The sequence below is a fragment of the Pyrgilauda ruficollis genome, unplaced genomic scaffold, assembly GCF_017590135.1.
Source record: "Pyrgilauda ruficollis isolate IOZ18807 unplaced genomic scaffold, ASM1759013v1 scaffold79, whole genome shotgun sequence".
NCBI classification, from domain to species: Eukaryota; Metazoa; Chordata; class Aves; order Passeriformes; family Passeridae; genus Pyrgilauda; species Pyrgilauda ruficollis.
In genome coordinates this window covers 5,857,562-5,876,668 of record NW_024529821.1, presented here as the reverse complement: position 1 = coordinate 5,876,668, position 19,107 = coordinate 5,857,562, and the positions used below count along the sequence as shown (strand labels likewise).

The window sequence follows — 19,107 nt, the reverse complement described above, 5'->3', positions numbered from 1 at the left end:
TGGAGGCTTCCTGCACAGGCAGCGTGCAGGCCTTGGTGCTGAGACCCATTTAGTGACCATGCTGCACTTGGAAATGAGGAATGACATGGAGTTCAGGGGGAGAGATCTGTTGAGGTTCAGACATATGTTCAGACTTCTTTAAATTCCAAGATTGTTGTGCATGCAAACCAGCCAGTTCACCATAGCTGGGTGTGTTTTGGCTTGCTGAGTAGATGGAAGCACTAAGGCAAATCCAGTTTGACTGAGTTCCTGTTACTTCAACTCCTGATACCTTATTGATAACAGGAGAATGGCAGCAAATGTTTCCAGCCCATGAAAGCATTCTGCATATTTCCTGACAGCTGTTCTCAGTTGTCATTCTATTTTCCTCAGTGGGAGGATACAATTCCAGGCTCAGTGGGACCCAGATACAATTCCAGTGGGAGCTTGCTGTCTGTGGCTGCTGTGCTGGCCTTGCAGGAGGAGGTGCATTCCCTGCTGGGAGTGCTGTCCTTACAGGAGTTTGGAGGGTGAAGGCGCTGCAGCAGAATGAGACTCTGTCCTGTAGAGACAATGAGGAATCAGTTTGAGAAGTCTCAGTCTTTAGAAATGATGAGTGAAAGGCATTCCTGCTTCCTGGGCAGGTTTGGGATGAAAAACCTGGCGTCACCTGGTATTGGCCAGGCTTGGTAAAAGGGAGAGGCACACCTGAGAGGATCAGGATATCTTACACTGACTAATAACCAGGTGTTTAATGAGCAAAGAGCCAGCACTGCCAAGTGTGCACATGCTCCACCACAGCTCAGTGATCCACAGTTCCTAAGGGAGGAATCTGGGTCACCCTCTCTTGCCTTATTCCTTCTTTCCTTCTGGCTGTTTGTGGTGGCTCAACCAGGAGCAAGGCTGAATGTTCTCCAGTCCGAACTGCTTCCTAAAAATGAGAGTTGTAAAAGAACCAATTCTAGCTTATAGAGCTTGAATTCAAGTTATTTGGGTGGATAGAAGCATTTCAGTTCTCTGACTTGGGGAAAAGAATAGCAACCCTCAATGAAAAAGAAATGTTTTAATATAGGTCTTTACAAATTTTGTGTTAAAAAGGAATGTGAAAAAATTAGGTATTGGGATCCAAGCAGATAAATGTAACTGTTAAGTCTTTCTAAGTTCTCTTTGTCTGGACAATAATTTTGTTACAATATGTATGATACAGAGCTATTTGTCCTAAGTTGCCTGGAACTACTTTGTTAGCAGACAACATTTTAATGGGTTTGTGAATCTCATTGTTTTAACTGTAGTTTATGACTGTAGACTCAATCTCACTAGGGTTGCTAGGAAGATCATTTGTTACTGAGTAACAGTACTGAATAAAAGTGGAATTATGTAGCCTCACATTAACACCTATTCACTGTTCACACTTTGTTGGAAATCAGTTATGTCCACACATCCCATAGTTCTTTCTAGGTTTTTTTTGATGAACATGCCAAAATTCTTTTACAAGTTGGATATTATAGCAAAATTGTAGAGCAGAATTAACAGTTTTCTTAAAAACACATTAAGGAAGCCCTCCTGGAACTTTCCAAGAGTTTTTAACCTTTTCATACTCAACACTTCAGATTTGATGGAACATAATGAGAAGGTGTATAAAAAAGTCTATAAAGAATTGTTTCTTAAATGTATAGTCCACAATATCTAATAATACACATTTTTGTGTATTGGCAGAATTTCAGGGGACCATGACTGTGTTGTTTGCAAGGATTCATTAACTCTTATGTCATATGTGCAATGACATGGTTGGGGTCACAGTGGCACCACAAGTACCCTGCCACAATGTTTGGTGGCAGAACAGCCCCGTCTCATAAATGCTACATGAAAATGGTTTTCATCATCCAGTATGAAAACTTTCCCATCCAGTATGAAAACCTTCCCATCCAGGAATTCACCACTGGGTCATGGTACCACACTGGTCGGTAAAACAAAACACCATGTGCCATTTCATTCCCATTTCTGTAGCTCTGCTGTAGAGCTTCCCAATAATTTGAGGCTCAATTTCTGTCTATTTAGATCTTTACTAAAAACTTCCAATCTATAAACTGCAGCTGGAATACTCCTCTGATCAGTACTCCTGTGATCAATATTCCTGTGATCAATGCTGTTGGATTTTTAGGTGAAACTGGACAGTTGCACAAGGATGTCACTGATGAGGATGCAAAATAAATGTTTCTTGGTTCCTTCCTTGGTATTAGATACAGATGGAGAGAAGTTACACATTCATCTGTGAGGATTAAGAGTTTTAACTGAATAATTATTTTATCCAAAGATGTGCTGCTTTAATAGTTACAGTTTGTGTCCTTTGAAATAATTCAGGTTTCATAGTCAGGGATTTTCCTGCAGGAGATTTCAGGTCTTGCATCTTACAATTTGAAGCTCCTTTTTTAAAGCATTCCTGCCTGTGAATCCTGGTGTGTCTTTCTTCTCTTCTCCCTACCTCCTGGCTTCTTGATGGTTGTGTCTCAGGGGAACTTTGTAACTGAGCAGCCTCTTAGCACTGATTGTGATGTTGTGTTGAGCACTAATGGGGCTTGATGCCTTCAGCTGCTGAAGATTTGCAGAAAAGGACAAGAATCTGTTTTAATGGGTCAAATGCATTAAAACACAGAGGAATCCTGGGTATATTGTCAGCTGGTTTTGCTTTCACTCAGAGAAGTTGGGAACAGGCAGCCCAGAGAGGGTGAGGAGTCTCCTTCACTGGAGGTATTCCAGTCTGGAATGCTCTGCCCTGTGCTCTGTGCCCTGTGCTCTGGGATGGCCCTGCCGGAGCAGGGACCAGGTGACTGCTGGGCTCTTCCAGCCTGACCCATTCTGGGATTGAGTGTCCACTATTGCACTGCAAGCAAACTAGTCCCTTGCTGGTCTTTGGGTTCTGAAGTTTGGCTCTGGGCTGTGTGTAAAGGCAGATCAGATGGAGCTGCTATTGGCTAAACCCTGAAAATGTTGCTGGAAATAGGTAGTCCCTTGGTCTTCCTATGTACATAAGCATGAAATGACCATGGCTGGTGTACCTGGGAGAAAGTCTTTATAAATAACTTTCTCTCTGTAGGATGCTGAGATGCCAAATGAGGCTGTTGCATGTTGATCCTTTCCAGTTGGTGAGAAACAAGCAGCAGAAACAAGTCGAGTTTATGCTCCGTGTGTTTCTTGGCTCTCTTGGTCTGTTGTTTTCTGTAGAGAATAAGAGGGTTGGATTGTCAGCAGCAAAGCTTCCTAAAATAAGTATGATAATTGTGTATTTACATAAGTAAAAAATATTAAATAAATACTACAAGCTTTGTATAATCTCAAATATTTTTGCAAATAGGGGAGACTGGTACATGTTTATTTTGACAATATTAAAAAGTGTGGTGGGAAATTTCCCAGGTAATTGGGAAGCAAAACTTCTCATAACCAGGGTGTCTGTGTGAAGACACAGTTACTGAACAGTCAGGCTGGTGCTGCTTTCAGTGCTCTCACGGGAGCTAAGGTGCAGGAACGTTTTGCTCTAATTTCAATTCACCTCTCTCTAAATCAGAGGGTTGTAATTCATCATTGTGCAGGTAAAACAGAGTCTTAGATTTTTTGGGCCAATATAGCACATGTGCTTTGGAGCATTCAATCCTTCCCTTTGCTCAGCTCCCTTTATCTCATGGAAGTAATTTAGTTTACCCCTTTCCAAACTAAAATATCCATTGGTTTTTTTTAATATCACCATAGTTCCTGCCACTAAAATGTGCTGGTAAAAATAACTGAAAGCTTTTGAACATTATGGTTTTGTAACTCACCACAGAGATAAATAACTGGATGTGCTTGCAGAAGAGAAGTTGCCACAGAATCATGGGAAAGTTTGGCTTGCAAGTGACCTTAAAGATCATCTCATTCCAGCCCCCTGCCTTGGCTTAGGGAACCTCCCACTGAAGTGTAAGGGTTTTCTTTTGCTGATTTATTTGGGATTCTCTGTCACTGGTGTCACACACACTGGCAGTGTCTATAGTGTGTGTTTGACTGCAAGACAAAGGACATGATGACTGCCCATGAATCAGTTCCAGGGGACTGTGCCCTGTCCAGGATGGCACCATGTTCCCTCCCTGCTCCCTTGGACTCAGAGCTGGGAGAAGAGCTAAGTCAGCCACACTGCTGGGAAGACAACACTAAGGCAGCTCCTGGACTAATCCCTGTCAGTGGTCATGTTTGATTTTGGTGTGTTCCAACCCCCCCCTCATTCTTTTATTTGATTTTGTCCCAAATATTTTGGAGGCAAATTGCAGAAGTTTTGTTCCTGTTATTCCTATTTATTCCAATTGCACTAACCTTTTATTTCTTTTCCATGGGGATTTGACTCAGAACTGTCACTCGTGCCTTCAGCTTTTAATGAACTGCTTTTAATGGTCTTGCTCTGTATCCATAAAAGTTTTGCTGGAAGGAAGAATACTGAGTGCAGAATCAGGAGTGCTCCTTTAAGTAACAAACTGCAGAGAAGCTGTGCTGAAATCCAGTGTTAACACTCTCGTCTTTTCTCCCTTGTTTGCAGGATGCTACAGTTATCTCCCACCTCATGGCACTGCTCAGTAGGTCTCGATACACACAAGAATACATATGTCAGATCTTCTCCCACTGCTGCAAAGTAAGAAAGACAATTCATCTTCTCTATGCAACTTGTGTTTCTGGCCTGCAAGAACTGTGTGTGTGCTGCCTTTTGTGGCAGGAATTTTGAGCCAGTAATGACTGAACTGGTACTGCTCTGCATTTGCTGCAGATTTATTTGGGTTTATATATGCTGCTCTGCAGTACAAGAAAATAGGCAAATCTGGTGGGTTTATAGGCTTTGGCTGCTAAACAAAGCCAACTGGGCAAGCATCAGTCTTCACTTTTAGCACTATAAATCTTGGAACACTCTGAAAGTCTGAGGATAGTGTGAGCATCTCTTTGCAGAGGTTGTGTTAGCTGCCTTCACTTGTTTTAAATACAGGGACTGTTCTCTAAGAGGTGCTGTTGGTTGAGAGGAGAAGAAATGCTATTCTCAGCTGAGCTCTGTCAGTTACAGGTTCATCCAGATACATGTTCATTCCTGCTATGTAATGCAATTCTGTTGATAGGAGAAAACTGATTTAAAACCCCACCCCATAGTTTTGTCTTTCCCTCCCCCACTCCAAGTTTCCCCACAGCACTGATTTTTATTGTTGCAGTTTTTTGGGAGTTACTGTACCAGTGGGTTATACAATAACTGTATCAAAATAATTCAGGGCAGGAAATCAGCTTTTTACAGCATCTTTCCCTTTTAGTAACAGTCAAAATTAAAGAATCACAGATTGTGTACTAACAAATGAGAAAGTTCCTAAGTTTATGATTTTGTAAGTATTTTCCTTGAAAAATATCTTTCTGCCTTATCACTTAGAATGAGTCCCCTGGAACTGTGAATTATTCCTTTGTTAAGTATCTGTGTTCTTCTGCCTTGACTGTTATTTATGTACACTCCTCCCTTTGCATTTCTTCTGCTAAGTGAAGCTGAGGACTGAAAATTGTCCATTTTGTGAGATATAATAATAGAACTCAGCTGCTAATATTTAGGAAACTGTTTATAGAAACATGAAGACAAAATCCTACACTGGGCCATGGAGGTTCACATATATACCTAATAGTGGAAAAAAAATTTGGTATTTAAGGAAAAAAATTGGAGCAGTGAGGCACCTCCTGTCTAAGTGGCCCTTGAAAGTCTCCTTGACAGGCTGAGGAGCTTGAACAGGTGAAAAATCAGGCCATGTTGGCCTACAAGAAAAATAACCCAGGACTAATTACGGGATGGTGAAAGAGTCAGTTTATACAATCAGGGGTTGGCTCTGGGAATATAAACCCTGTTGGCTGGGAGAGAAGGGAAAACAGTTATTGTCATCTTTTTCCAAAGGAGTTATTTCCTTGTAGCTCCAGCAATTCCTGGTGGCTTGCATATCTGAAATGTTGTTTACTGTGCAAATGCACAGTCACTTCACAAATGAGGAAGGTCTTCTGAGCTCACCATTCCAATTTGAGTGCCTCTCCAACCCCAAATCTCTCTCAAATTTTAGAGTGAATGTCTGGAAAAAATCAGGGTTTTGGAAAGAAGTTGTTGGCTGTGTAAACAGAGAGAAATTAGGCTGCACAAGAAAGACAGGGTGATGGGTATGAGTGTGAGGAAATGGCTGCATTTGCAGAATAAACAGCTGCATAACAAAGAAAAATATTTGAGGTTGAGCAAACAGATCATCACAAATGTTAAATTGATCAAGAACTCATTCTCTTGCCCAAGCAAATGCAGCTGTTCAGCAAAAATCTGAAATGTCCCCTTCCTTCTCTTTTGTTTAGTTTTGGGGTTTCAGGTTTATAATGTCAATGATTGTATTTTCAGACAGAACAAAATGCATCTAATACGATGAAGACACATTTGCAGGGGATTTTCTCACTTTAATGAATAGGCAAAGTATGTTCTTATAATTAAAAAAAAATACTGAAAGTTTCTGTGTTCACTGCATTTTAAATGAAGACTTCATCTTCCTCCAAAAGGCCCTGAGTGAGAGAACCTTTCTTACTTTTTTTCCTGAAACAATAAGTTACTATAAATAAACCTTTGCATTTAGGTAAGGCTTAGCATATGTTCTAAGAGGCATTGATGCTTTTATTTCTCTTTTTCCTCATCTTAGTAGATGTATTAATTGAACTAATAGTGACTTATCACAGCTCCTGCCCTCCTTGTCCCTGCACTGTTCTCAGCTCACATCTGGTGTAGCCATTTCTTTCTCAGCCTTTCCAGCATTTTTGTTGGTTTCTCAGGCTTCTGCCTTGCCCTCTTCCATTTCCCTGGACAAGCTCAGTCTGGCTCTCTAGAGCTAGGAAATCCATCATTTGTGTTCCTAGCATGTTGCTGCTGGTTTCTGCTTTTGCTGCTCTCTTTTGCTGCTTCTCCCTGCACATTCAGGGTTAAAATTAATGTCAGGGGAGCATTGCCCTGCAGAAGAGCCATCCTGAGCAAGGGAAGTGTTGATTTATAGGGGAACAGATGCAGCTTTTAACATACAGAGCCAGGATTCTGTCAACATAGAAGCAAATAAGTAAACTGAAATCAGGCTGATGTACCTGGGATGTGAAAGTGCAAGTCCAAATTAACTTTTTGAGAGTCTTTCTATCTCCGTTCATTTGTTTTTAGAGCAAATGATGTGAAAAGGTAGAATTTACTGTTTTAGGAAGGGTCCAGGATAAAGCCTGTAATCAAAGCAGCTTTCTCCAGGCCTTCTTTTGTTGGGTGACCTTAGGCTGCTGCTGGATCCCTGCCCTAAGAGACAAAGGCACTTAGGTATCTGTTTGTCATTGTGGAATGAGTTGTTACATTGTGCTACCCTAATGTTTCCTTGAAAATTGCCATTTCATGATGGAAAATTGTGCAAGAAGTGATGTCTATTCCTGAAATATGTCAGTCATTCGTATTTGGAGAACAAGGTCCCTGTCAGAGGAGTGGAACTCTGTATCCAAGGTGGAACAAAACCAGACAGCCTTGCTGTTAAATAGTGGCCTGAACTGCTTGGAAATGCTTAATCATATTCTCAAGTTTTCACCTTTATATTTACAGCTGTCCCTCTTTGTGGATTAGTGCTTACCTGGTTGTGCTGGTTGGTGTGTGCAAACAAAGTGTATACACATGAAATATTTCCACTTGTGCAACTCACATACACCCAGGTGTCACCTCTGTACAGGCATCTGCCCTGCTTGCACAGAATCTGCCATCTGCATCCCATGGAGGAATCACTAATACTTGGGAATTACTAAATCTAGGACAATATGATTTCTTCTACTTTAAACTCACTCATTTTTTTCACATATTTCAATATCTGTTCTTCAGCTCCAACACTGGCATAGCTGCGGCTTTAACTCATTGCCTCAGCCACTTCTGTGTGCCAATGTAAGTGGTTTTCCTCCTTCAACCATGCTGTTTTAATTGCATTTTTTGGTAGAAAGCTCTTGGTGGCAGTAGCAGCTGAAGCATCTCTTAAAGCACCAGATATGTTACATCTGAAAGTAATTTTATGCTTTTTTCTTAGAGGTAAGAGATACTCTAAAAATGTTCTTTTGACTGTGAGAGGAATGTGATTTCAGCTGTATCTCAGATTAGAAGATAATGTGTCATTGATGCCTACCAGGACGTAAGAGGTGCCATTAACTCAGCCAGGTTTGAACAAGAGATGAAGGAGTGAAGAGACTTTCTTCACTTGCAGATTAGTCAAGGAAATGCAGAGAGGGATGAGAAATGCTGTAGCATCCTGTAAGCAGAATTTAAATGTGCATAGCTCATGCTTAATGAGAGATGACCAGAGCTATGAACCTACTTTAAAGAGAGCTTTGTAAGTCACAGACCAGCTTTGGCAAGAGACTGCTGAGGGCTGCAAGTATTGAGATTTCATGTTGTTTTTTCAACCTCAAATCTTTTCATGCTACAGAAATTCTTAGACCTTTCTCCTGTAAAATTTAGTATTTGTGTTTAATTCTAAAAGCTGTTTTGGAAAAAATACTGACATACCAGCCATTTCCAGCTTAGATCTTGAGTCAATAATAGGTGATGGCTGGCTGGATTTATGGCCAAACATGCTTGAAACTAAAATAATGAATGATAAAAACTGGAAGAAAATGTGAATTTCTTCTTAAAGGACTGTCACTTTGTCTGGAACCAGTTTTAGAAGAACTCCCTTCCCTTCTGCAGTTAGAATCATTGAAAATGCTTAATATTAACAGTGAGGAAGATATTAGTGACTGGTGATCTTTTATGTGATTTGTAGAGAAAATCAGGAGCTTTCTGTTGTTTCCAGTAGGAAGAGTAGAAACAGAAGTTCTCTATCCATGTTGCTTCATTTGTGAGAATTAATGTCATTGCCTATTGAAGGACAGAATGGAAATGATTACCAGAAAAGGACAAACAAATGCTCTAAAAATATAGTTGAAGTTGTTTATATAAAAAAATATAAAATTTTTATGCCAGCTGATTACAAAGTAAATGTTAGGAAATGTATCTTAAATATTTAACAATAAATTGCAGACAGTGGGAATCTCTTGCATGTTGTTTTAAAAACCCTGTGCTATGTTTCCTTTGAAGGGTCCAGATCACCAGACAATCTTATTTAACCATGGAGCTGTTCAGAACATCGCACATCTGTTGGTATCCACCTCCTACAAAGTAAGACATTTCAACTACTGTGTTTAACATGTGTTTATGAAAGGAATTCAAATGGAGACTATAAAAAACATCTGTGCCTGTGAACCAAAGCTATAAACATGTATGATGCGTATGTGTAGAGTAACAGTTGCTTTTACTTGCTGTATTCTGTCAAAACCAGAGCTATTGTACTGTAAAGTTGAGGCAGCAGTAATGAAAACAGGGCTGCCTAGCCTTGCTCCAAAGAGGAACAGGCACTTGGCAACCCAAGTGGTCTAATTTGTTGAACAATTAATGAGAATAATAAGTTAAGCTGAAGAACAGCAAGTGTGATCTGTCCTAAACAGGAAGTCCTACGTGTAAAAATAGATGGTTGTTGAATGTGTGGAGGCCACCAGCTGCCTGTGTGTTGTGCTCCCTGAATTCCTGAGTCTCTGCTCCCTTCTCTGTTGTGTTTTGGAAGTCCATCCTGTTCCATCACCTGAGAGAACGTCACACTCTACCTGTAACTTGGTGGCCAGGAGCGTCAGCTCCTTCTCAGTCCTTCCACTTGTGAAGACAAGAACACAGTTTAAATAGGTGCAGCTGTAGAAGGGCAAGTCAAAGACTAATACCTGAACTAATCTAGGTTCTGTGATGTGGGAAGGTGATAAGGTTGATCTTCCCTGTGGCAAAAAGAAGTTATAAAGATTTTGGAAACTAGGCAGCCATGAGACATTGATTAAATCAAAACTTTGGACTGAAGAAGGAGGAGCCAAGATGAAGAAATTTGTCCATCCTTTTCATCCAGGTGGTGCCTGAGGCTGTGTAATGGCAGTAAAATGGTGTACATTTGTTCTAAGATTAGTTTGGAATCACTGCAGTTGGATGGTTCTCTTTAGACATTTTATTAAGCCCACCTTCAAAGGATTCTTGAATAGAAATCTCAAGGGTACCTATTTCTGATTCTAAAGTACTCATGAGTCCTGAAAAGTAAAAGTACCATCATTATATAGTATTCTTCTATTCTTCTGTTGTTTCTTATACCTTTGTGAGGCATTACAAATAAGACCAGTATTTCCTGTTCAGTTCCCAAGTTTTAACCTTGCTGGTTTTCTTCAGAGCTTAGAACATACCCTACAGAAGGATAGTTCCAACAGGGAGATGACAGAAGTCAGGGTGTGAGTTAGATGTTTCCATATGCCATGATTCTTCATCTCATTTTCTTGTTGATTATACAGCATTGTTTTCTACAAGCCTATCTAGCAGTATAGCCCAGTTTTGCTTTGAAATCAGTGTTGATATTTCATATTATTATGTTTTTACACAGGTCCGAATGCAGGCATTGAAATGCTTCTCAGTTCTAGCATTTGAGAACCCCCAGGTATCCATGACTCTGGTCAATGGTGAGTGCAATGCTGCTGCTGCTGGTTTGATACTCACTTTTTGCCTGGCTGAATGAGAATGACTTGGAACTGTCTCTCTTTTCAGTTTCTGTTGATGGAGAATTGTTACCACAGATTTTTGTGAAGATGTTACAAAGGGACAAGCCCATTGAAATGCAGCTCACGTCAGCCAAATGGTAATTGTCTTCAGGAACTGGGAAAATAGCAGGGAATTTAATCCTTACTCTTCAACTGCTTCCTTCTTCCTTGTTCCAAAGTAATATGGGATGTAAAATCTTAGGAATAATTAAAGATACTTGTTTGCATTTTCTGAGTCCTTGAACAAGTGGGTCTCACCCCATTCACTCTTTGCTGTACATAAACAGGGAAAATATTGCTGGGCAGCAGTTTTGTGAAGAATGTATGTTCAGCCATATGGGTTTTCACCTGTATCTTGAATTTTATAAGTTTTTATTTGAACAGGCAGAGCACTGTCCTGAATTATCATCCTTGATGGTTGTGCTGTGCTGGAGACTACACCAAGATGATGGGAGAGCAGAGTTAGTCCCTCTACCCAACTGTTTTAAATAAAATAGCTTATTCTTCAGGCTTCATGTGCTCTTACAGCAGAATTAATGTTATTAATTAATTTTGTACTTCAGCTTTCCCTGCTGCTGTGGGCACGTTTGTGTGTTCATATCCATAGTGACTTCCTACCCAGTGACAACATGTGACCCAGTTCTGTAATAATAGCAGCCTGGTTATGTTCACTCCATAAGCTGGGATTGACACTTTTTAGGACCATTTTCCTTTTCTTGTGGTGATAGCAATGAAATAAATCACTCCAGGGAGTTAAAGAGATAAAATCACCCATTGGTATGAACTACTAAAGTTTAACTCAGGAGTTTGGTCACTGATATGTTGCTTGATTATTCTTTCCATTTTTGGTGGCTTTTTTGACAAGGAGCAGTGAGTTCTCTGAGTTCACCAAACAATTTTACAGCCACTTGTGTCAGTACAAGTCTCTTGATTCTGGATGAGGAACAGGTGGGGTAGGTAGGATCTGTGACTCTCTGCTCATGCTGCCAGGTTGTGATGCCCTAACTCATTCATGAAAGCAGTTTCAGTGATGTGCATGTCTATGACTGGGGTTCTTGGGTAATCCCACTCCATGTCGGAGGTATGTCTTGGGACCTCCCAGCCTCCATTCCACCACAATTGGCCCAAGCAGTCTGGTTTTACTGGTTTTGTTGGGCAATTCTTAGTGAAGAAGGCAAGTTAAATTAATTGCACTGTATCAGTCTCAGTTCTGATTGATTTATGTGTTTCTTTGAGAAGTCAGAAAATACATAGAGAATGGCATACTTAAAAGTAATTTTTTTACTATATATCTCGAGATACAAAGCAGCTGACAAGTCATAAAGATAGGCTGGAGTTAGAAGAATTGTTCTGAGATGGACATTCCCAGGTCTACTGGTGTGTTTTGCTGAATGAAGGAACTGGCTACCCATCTTTTGCTCTTGCTTTGCAATACTTTGGCTCATCTGGACCTTTGAAGCATGAAAGAAAGTGATGTGGTGAAAAGCAGCAAAAGAAAATGGCAGGGGAATGGCAGACAAACCAGTATCTTGAATTTCAGATTGGGTTTCTCCCAATTAGTCCACAGGCACTCATCCTTCTTAGGGCTCTCAGTTTTACAGCAGTCCTGGAGTTTGCAAAACCCTGCTGGGTTTTCTTCCAGTAGGTCCATCCCCTACCTAATTGCCTCCGAGTCAGACTCTTCTCTTCCTTTTTCTTAATGAGAGTACTGGGAGAAATTGTCACAGATGATGTTTTCTTCTGCTTGTAAATTAGATTTCACCCCTACCGTGCCAGTTTCAGTCAGTTAATCTGCAGTTCCTCTGATTTGTCATTAGACTCTTTGGAATGCAGATCTAGAAGAGTTTTTTTCTTTTGAACCTACTTTATAATTTCTATTTGAATCTGGACTGGCATACAAGACTACTTTAAGAAGTTCCCTTTCTTTCCCCTCAACAATTGAAGTAGACTTGGAGGATTCAGGGCAATACCTCTTGATTGAAATGGAGCAAAGATCCTTCCCTTGAGCAGCAGTGTTAGGACAGAGGGAAGATTAGGATGCCCCTAACTGGGAGAGTGCTCTGCAGCTGCAAGTGGAGCAGTAACCTTTCCTGCTAAAATCACCAGAACTGCTTCAAGCTAAGCCAAGCCTGTTACCTGAAGTCAAAAATTGCTTTCTTTCATTGCTAAAATAGAGCTACTTTGCCTGGCAAATGGGGTCTCACTAGACTGCAGGATGGGTGCTTTCCTCCTGACTGTGCAGGTGTGAAAATGAGTTTCCTGTTGTAGCTGCAAAGCTTGGGCAGTAAAAGTTCAGCAGCTGATCTCTGTGCTAACATTCAAGTCTTATCTCTAACTTTCTGAGAAATATATTCAGAGAATTCTGACGGTGGGATTTTTAGCTGTGGCTGTATTCAGAACGAGGATCAGTGTTGTTGCCTCTAGGAGGTGAAAGAACTCACTCTGGGCTCTTGGAAGGAGCTCAGGGATGTGGTGAAACACACCATGGTTATATGAGCACATTGCTGTTCCTTAGCTGAGCAGTTCTCATTGACCCTGTGTACAACTTCAGCCTGCCAACTGAAGGTCCAAACATGTTAGTTTTAAGTTACCTTTACTGAAATACAGTTACATTTTTTAACCTCCACTCTGACATTATAAAACCCAGCTCCAATGGTTAGTTCAGAAGCTAAAACGAGAGACACTGATGCACAGCAGTTCCTCTCCAGCTCCATTCCACTGCCTTGTAGCAGAGCAGGTAAAACAAAACCACTTCAAAATAAAACACTTTTTTTTGGTGGGTGAACTGTTTTGCATTCCTGATCATTTGGAGCACTTTACAAGTACATTAACAAAGAGCTTGGAATTTTTCTAATGCTGTGTGCTGGTGAGACTTTGTGGTTGTCATATGCACTGTGAGCTGTTGTCTAATAAGGACCAAATGCTGGCTTGGTGCAGTGTCAGAGCCTTGGCTGGGTTCATTGTTAGTGAGGGTGTGCTGGTCCCTGCAGAGTGTAAAGCCCTGCCTGTGGACAGGCAGCACAGCAATTCCACCTCTCCTGGGCTGGGGCAGGGCCTGATGTCTGTGCCTGAGCTGTCAGGCTGTGTTCCTGTGCTGGTTCTCTCCTGCTGACTGCACAGCCATGGGGCAGGTACTTACAGGAAGGTCTGGGTGTGTTGCACCTTTGCTTAGTGCAGGTGGTTCCTTTGGGTGTGGGGCTCAGGCAGGGTGGTGGTGTGACCCTTTGTGGCCAGTGTGTGCTGTGTGTATTGATCAGTGCTCCTGCCAGGGAGCAAACCTGCCAGAAAGTGCACCTGGAGGGGTTTGTGTGCCCAGGCTTAGTAAGCTCTGAAGTATTTAAATCAAACACAGGGGGATGTTTCATTAGGACAGGAGTTCTGCAGCAGCTGAAGTGCACCAAAGCCATGGTAGGTGATTGTGTGTTGTTGTGTTGTTGCAGCCTTACTTCCATGTGCAGAGCCGGAGCAATACGGACGGACGATCCCTGCATCGTTCTGAAGGTGAGCTGTGTCTTGCTTCAACCACCTTGTAAATGTAGAATAATTCTTTTTGTGCTGACCAGTTCTCTGTTCAAAAGGTTTTCTCCTGTAGGTTTATTCTGGTTTTATTTTCTCATATAAAAGGTAGCACAAAATCTGTTACACCAAAGGCTGCAAAGCACCAAGTTCTCCTGACTTTTTTTTTAATTAAAAAAAATTAGTTTCTTGGTTTCTCTTTTTTTCCAAGTAATGATAGATAAAAAAAATCTACATGATGGCTGATACAAAGGCCTGCCCCTCCTGTCTTTTTGTGCAAGAAAGTGCAATGTACTGTTCAATCCCGTGTGCATATTGGCATCCGCTCTGCACAGGTACCTGGTACTGCACAGCTGAGGAAGCCAAGCTGCATCATTCTCCCTCATCCTCCTCCTTAGCTTTGTTCCAAATTGACACTCTAATTCTCTGCTCTCCTTTCTCCCTACAACACCTGCAAACTGGGGGCAACAGTTCCGTTCTCCCAGCCCCTCTCTTCTGCAAACCTCTTTCTTCTTCTTTGGAAATGTCTTCCCTTCATGAATCCCCCGTGTTGGGCTGTGCCCTGGTCAGGATGTGTGTGTTCCAGAGCTGCTCTGCCCTGGGACAGGGAGCCTGTGGCAGTGGCAGGTCACTGCTGGGAGCTGGACCCTGCCCTGTGGAGCTGCACATGCTGGGCCCTGTGGAAAACCACCATCCTTTCAAACCTTTGCAAAGGGGTGTGCTTGGGCCAGCTCACAGCAAAAGCAGCATTTTTTCCTTGTTGAAGCTGCTTCAGCACAAATCCATGTTTGAGGTTGTGGAATTAAATGTGTTGTAGTACTTGAGAGCAGACAAAAGAGTGAGGGGAGAAGGAAGGCACAGAACCTTTGCTTTGTTCAAGCCATCCCAGTGATTCCTCCTCCAGGAGCTCATACTTTCAAGATAACACAGTGTCCCTGTGCTTAATCCAGCCACAAATCCTTTAACCTCTGCTGAGCTGAAGTGATGGCCCCATTAACATTCAGGAATTATTGATCCTTTGCTATCAAACTTTCTGCATTTGGGAGCTAGTCAAGGATGTGTGTTTTCCAAAATGGTTTTAATTTATTTTCTTTGCTCAGTTTGAGTAGTGGGTTGTCCTGCAACATGGGGAAAAAATAAAATCCCTTGAGAAGGGCAGGGAAGGTTGACAAATAATGGATTTGATGGGAAGGGAAATGATTTCTCTGGAATCCTAATAATGAAACTGTCCAGATAACCCAGATACATCCCAGCCATACAATGGAAATTAGATATTCCATCTTTACAGTCCATTTCCAAACTTTTGTCTGCTGGTCAGGTGAGCATTGTGGCTTTCCATCTTACACCCCTACACAGCCTCCTACTCCTGTGCATTAATTGTACTGTACTGACCTGTGGGTCCAATGGAACAGTTAAAATGTGTCTGTCAGAATTCTTGCTTCTGTTTTTAAGCAGATGGAATTGCTTAGTGTTGAAAAACATGAGATCTGTGTTTCTTGGTGCATGCAGCCAGTGACTTAACAATGCCCAGCCCTTGAATTCCAAGAAATAGCTCATTTCAGGCCATTTGACCTTGGAAAGAATTAGGAAGTACATTGTCTTTGTGATTTAGACATGGAATTCCACTTCTTTTCCTTCTCACTCCACATTAATGTAATTTTTTGTGAGTCTATGTGCAATCTACCCTGCTGCCTCAAGGCCAGGTATGCAGAAGGGAATGCTTTGGCTCACTGGATTAGCTGCAGGATTCACCACCTCAGTGTTAGTCTTTGAAGTGGCATCAAGCTTTCTAAAATATGTAGGCAAGTCCTACTTCCTGTGCAATGGAGATAAGGTATTTATCTATTTAATCATTGGAGCAATCAATGGGTAGATGTTATTTCAGGTCCCCAAAACATAACTCTGAGCAACATTTACTAGTTACTGTGTTGAACTTGGTGGCGTTGCACAAGCACAAATTTTGGTGTTATTCCTTGTCCATTTTCATATTTGGGAAGGCTTGAGGGAGCAGAGTCCCAGCTCTTGGAGAACTGGGCTGTCCAGAGTTAAGTACTTTTCATTGGGCTTCTGGGAAAGAAAGACTTGTTTTTTCTGTTTCAGTAGAGAAGGTGTAACAAAACTGTTGTGTGGGTGTAACCAAGGTATGGGGGGGTGTCAGGGAAGGCAGAATGGACCTGGATTCCAGGTTAGCTTCTTTCCTGGTTGGTCAAATACGTTGCTTGCTGAGGAGTATTCCTCCCTTGCCCTCTGCTCCAGGCAGCCAGTGTGTGGCAAAGGAGCCCTGAGATTATTTCTAACTCCATTGTCCTTAGTTAATCCTGGATCACAGAAGGGCAGGAGGGGTCAAGTACTTCTTGAGGGCAGCTTGGGTACTTTTGGTTCTGGTGTGTAGTAAGAACAAGCCTGTGGAAACATCAACTTCTGAGGAGATTTAAAAAATTTTTTACAAGACTTTGTCAAACTTTGTCTGTGTTTACTTTCAAACATTGCATGATTTTGGCTGTGTAAAAGGTTGTGTGAAAGTAGCTGATTGTACACTCAGCAATGCCTGAAACAATTCTTCTGTGTGTGGAGTCTTTGTACCCACTGAAATGTGTGTGAAAGTTCTTATCTAAAGAACAATGCGGAGCATTGCTGTAGGACAGTTGTTTCATTTCTTTGGAGTTTCTTTATCAACATAGCTGCACTAGAAACTCCTTTTATTTAATCTCTGCAGACTCTGCCATGCTTGGTTCGAATGTGCAGTAAGGACAGACTGCTGGAGGAGCGGGTGGAGGGGGCAGAGACTCTGGCCTACCTGATAGAGACCGACGTGGAGCTGCAGAGGATGGCCAGCATCAGCGACCACCTCATCGTCATGCTGGCCGACTACTTCAAGTACCCCAGCTCCGTCAGTGCCATCACCGACATCAAGAGGGTGCGTTCCTGACCCGCTCTGGGCCTTGGAGGAATGGGCAAAACCAAAAATAAACCAGCTCAGGATGGGGATTTTAATTCTGGTTAAACCTGGTGTGGTAGCAGGCCCCCAGCCGGGTAATAATTAACATTGACTCTATGATCCAGAAGGCATGAAAGACACTTTATTATTAGAAATCTACAGTTCTTATAGAATCAATGGTGCACCTAAGACCTGATTGGTCTCAAAGTGAAAACTTCTCACACACTACTGGTGATTATCAATAACACACTCTAGAGAACCATATCTATAAACAATGGTTACAGAAAGAGAGATAATAATTGTTTGAATTCTTTTCCTCTAAGTTTCCCACAGCTTCCCAAGATTTTACTAAAAAAGTCTGTGCCCACTCTCTGTGGCCAGAGAGCTGCTGCCACAACCTGGTGCCTGAGGTCCTCAATTGAAAGGTGGCCAGAGGTCCAGCTGGACTTGTTTCTTGATGTTTGTACTCTCCAAGTCTCAGTCACTGCTCTTTGGAGACTTCATTAACGACACAAAAATGTGTATATCTGGTCTTCCCATCCTCTGAGTTTAAACATTGCCTTCAGGAACCAGTACATTTCAGCTTCATAAGAGATAATAGTCCATGTGAAGAGAGATTTGTTTTCAATTCTCAGGTCAGCTTTGTGGAAAATCTGAAATTCAGAGGCGATTCTGTTGTGTTTAAGCACAAAAACATGTGGATGTCATGCACTGTTTCATATTATGAGTTATCTGCACTTGCAAGACGTTGGATAAACAGAGACCAGATGTACCTTGGAGTCTTACTGAGACTGATTATTAGAAAGAACCCAAAAAATACATTGCAGAGCTTTGCTTTTTTCCCTGAAACTGGCCTAAGAAACAGGTTCATTTCCCTGACCCTTATAGAATGGAGTTAATTCTGCATAGAGAGCCTCTTGAATGCTCTGTAAAAATGCAAATGAAACATGAAAAAAAAAATCAGTTACATTATAAAAAACTGATGAAAAAGAAGTTTAGCAGCTTATTGAGGAGTAATGGACATTGGCTGTAGCATCAAAAAATATGATCAGGTTCCAAAAGTGAGTGGGGCAATTCTAAATATTATGACAGTGCTCTGAGTGTGCAGTAAGTCTGTAGAAGCAGCCAGCTGGGAATCCAGGGTACTGGCTTTGAACAGAATGCTTGGAATTGCACCCTGTAAGGTAAAACTACGTGAGGAGTGAGTGAGGAATCTGCCAAACAGAGAACTTGTCTGCTTAAAATATTTATAACATAATATTAAAATATTTATAGCATAATATTTTAATACTTCTTGCTCCAATATAGCTGTACTGGAGAGAATTACTCATAGAGCTTAATTTTTGACATTTCTTTTATTTCAGCACTTTGCTACCTTATACTGTCATTTTCCTGGCATTTTGTGTAGACTTTGAAGATTGCATTGTTTTGTAGAACACTTTGGTACAGAGTTTTGAGGATAGTCAGAGTCACAGAATTATCCTCAGAAGAGAACATGAGGAGATCTGAGAGCCCAAATTTGCTGTTCCAAGCAGGGTCAACCTCAAACACCCCTATTTTATGATGCCTTTAGTGCTCCCATTATCATATGCTGGAAGGGTCCCCAAGAATCACCTAGTCCAACCCCTGGCCCTGCACAGACACCCCAACAATCCCACCCTGTGCATCCCTGAGAGCCTTGTCCAAACTCTCCTGGAGCTCTGGCAGCCTTGGGGCTGTGCCCATTCCCTGGGGAGCCTGGGCAATGCCCAGCACCCTGTGGAAGAAGAACCTTTTCCTGATATCCAACCTCACCCTCCTTAATATGGCCTGGGGTTTAGAGGCCAACTTTGGCTCCTGGTTTGCTTCAGTTCTCCTGATAAAACTTGTCTTGATTTTCTCCCAGATTTTTCACTCCTTCTGGCTAGTTCCTGTAAGTCTTTGTTGGGAGAGAAGAATAGCTTTTACCTGAATATGGTCTTGATAGAGTCCTAACCTTGTTTTGGCCTCAAATTGAAGACAAAGTTGTCTTC

The 19,107-nt window shown here is 41.7% G+C and overlaps 1 protein-coding gene across 7 annotated transcripts in view; it reads left to right on the top strand.

The window, feature by feature from the left end:
- The window catches only part of ARMC8 (armadillo repeat containing 8), a 63,833-nt gene that overhangs the window by 30,423 nt on the left and 14,303 nt on the right, over nucleotides 1-19,107 (top strand). For 5 of the 7 annotated variants that reach the window (XM_041486799.1, XM_041486796.1, XM_041486793.1 and 2 more), the window contains 7 exons: nucleotides 4,538-4,630; nucleotides 7,874-7,933; nucleotides 9,119-9,199; nucleotides 10,488-10,563; nucleotides 10,649-10,739; nucleotides 14,082-14,142; nucleotides 16,874-17,074. In XM_041486799.1, coding sequence (XP_041342733.1) covers nucleotides 4,538-4,630; nucleotides 7,874-7,933; nucleotides 9,119-9,199; nucleotides 10,488-10,563; nucleotides 10,649-10,739; nucleotides 14,082-14,142; nucleotides 16,874-17,074 — 663 coding nt within the window. The remainder of the gene's footprint in view (nucleotides 1-4,537; nucleotides 4,631-7,873; nucleotides 7,934-9,118; nucleotides 9,200-10,487; nucleotides 10,564-10,648; nucleotides 10,740-14,081; nucleotides 14,143-16,873; nucleotides 17,075-19,107) is intronic. The other 2 variants (XM_041486800.1, XM_041486794.1) reach the window with 1 other exon arrangement.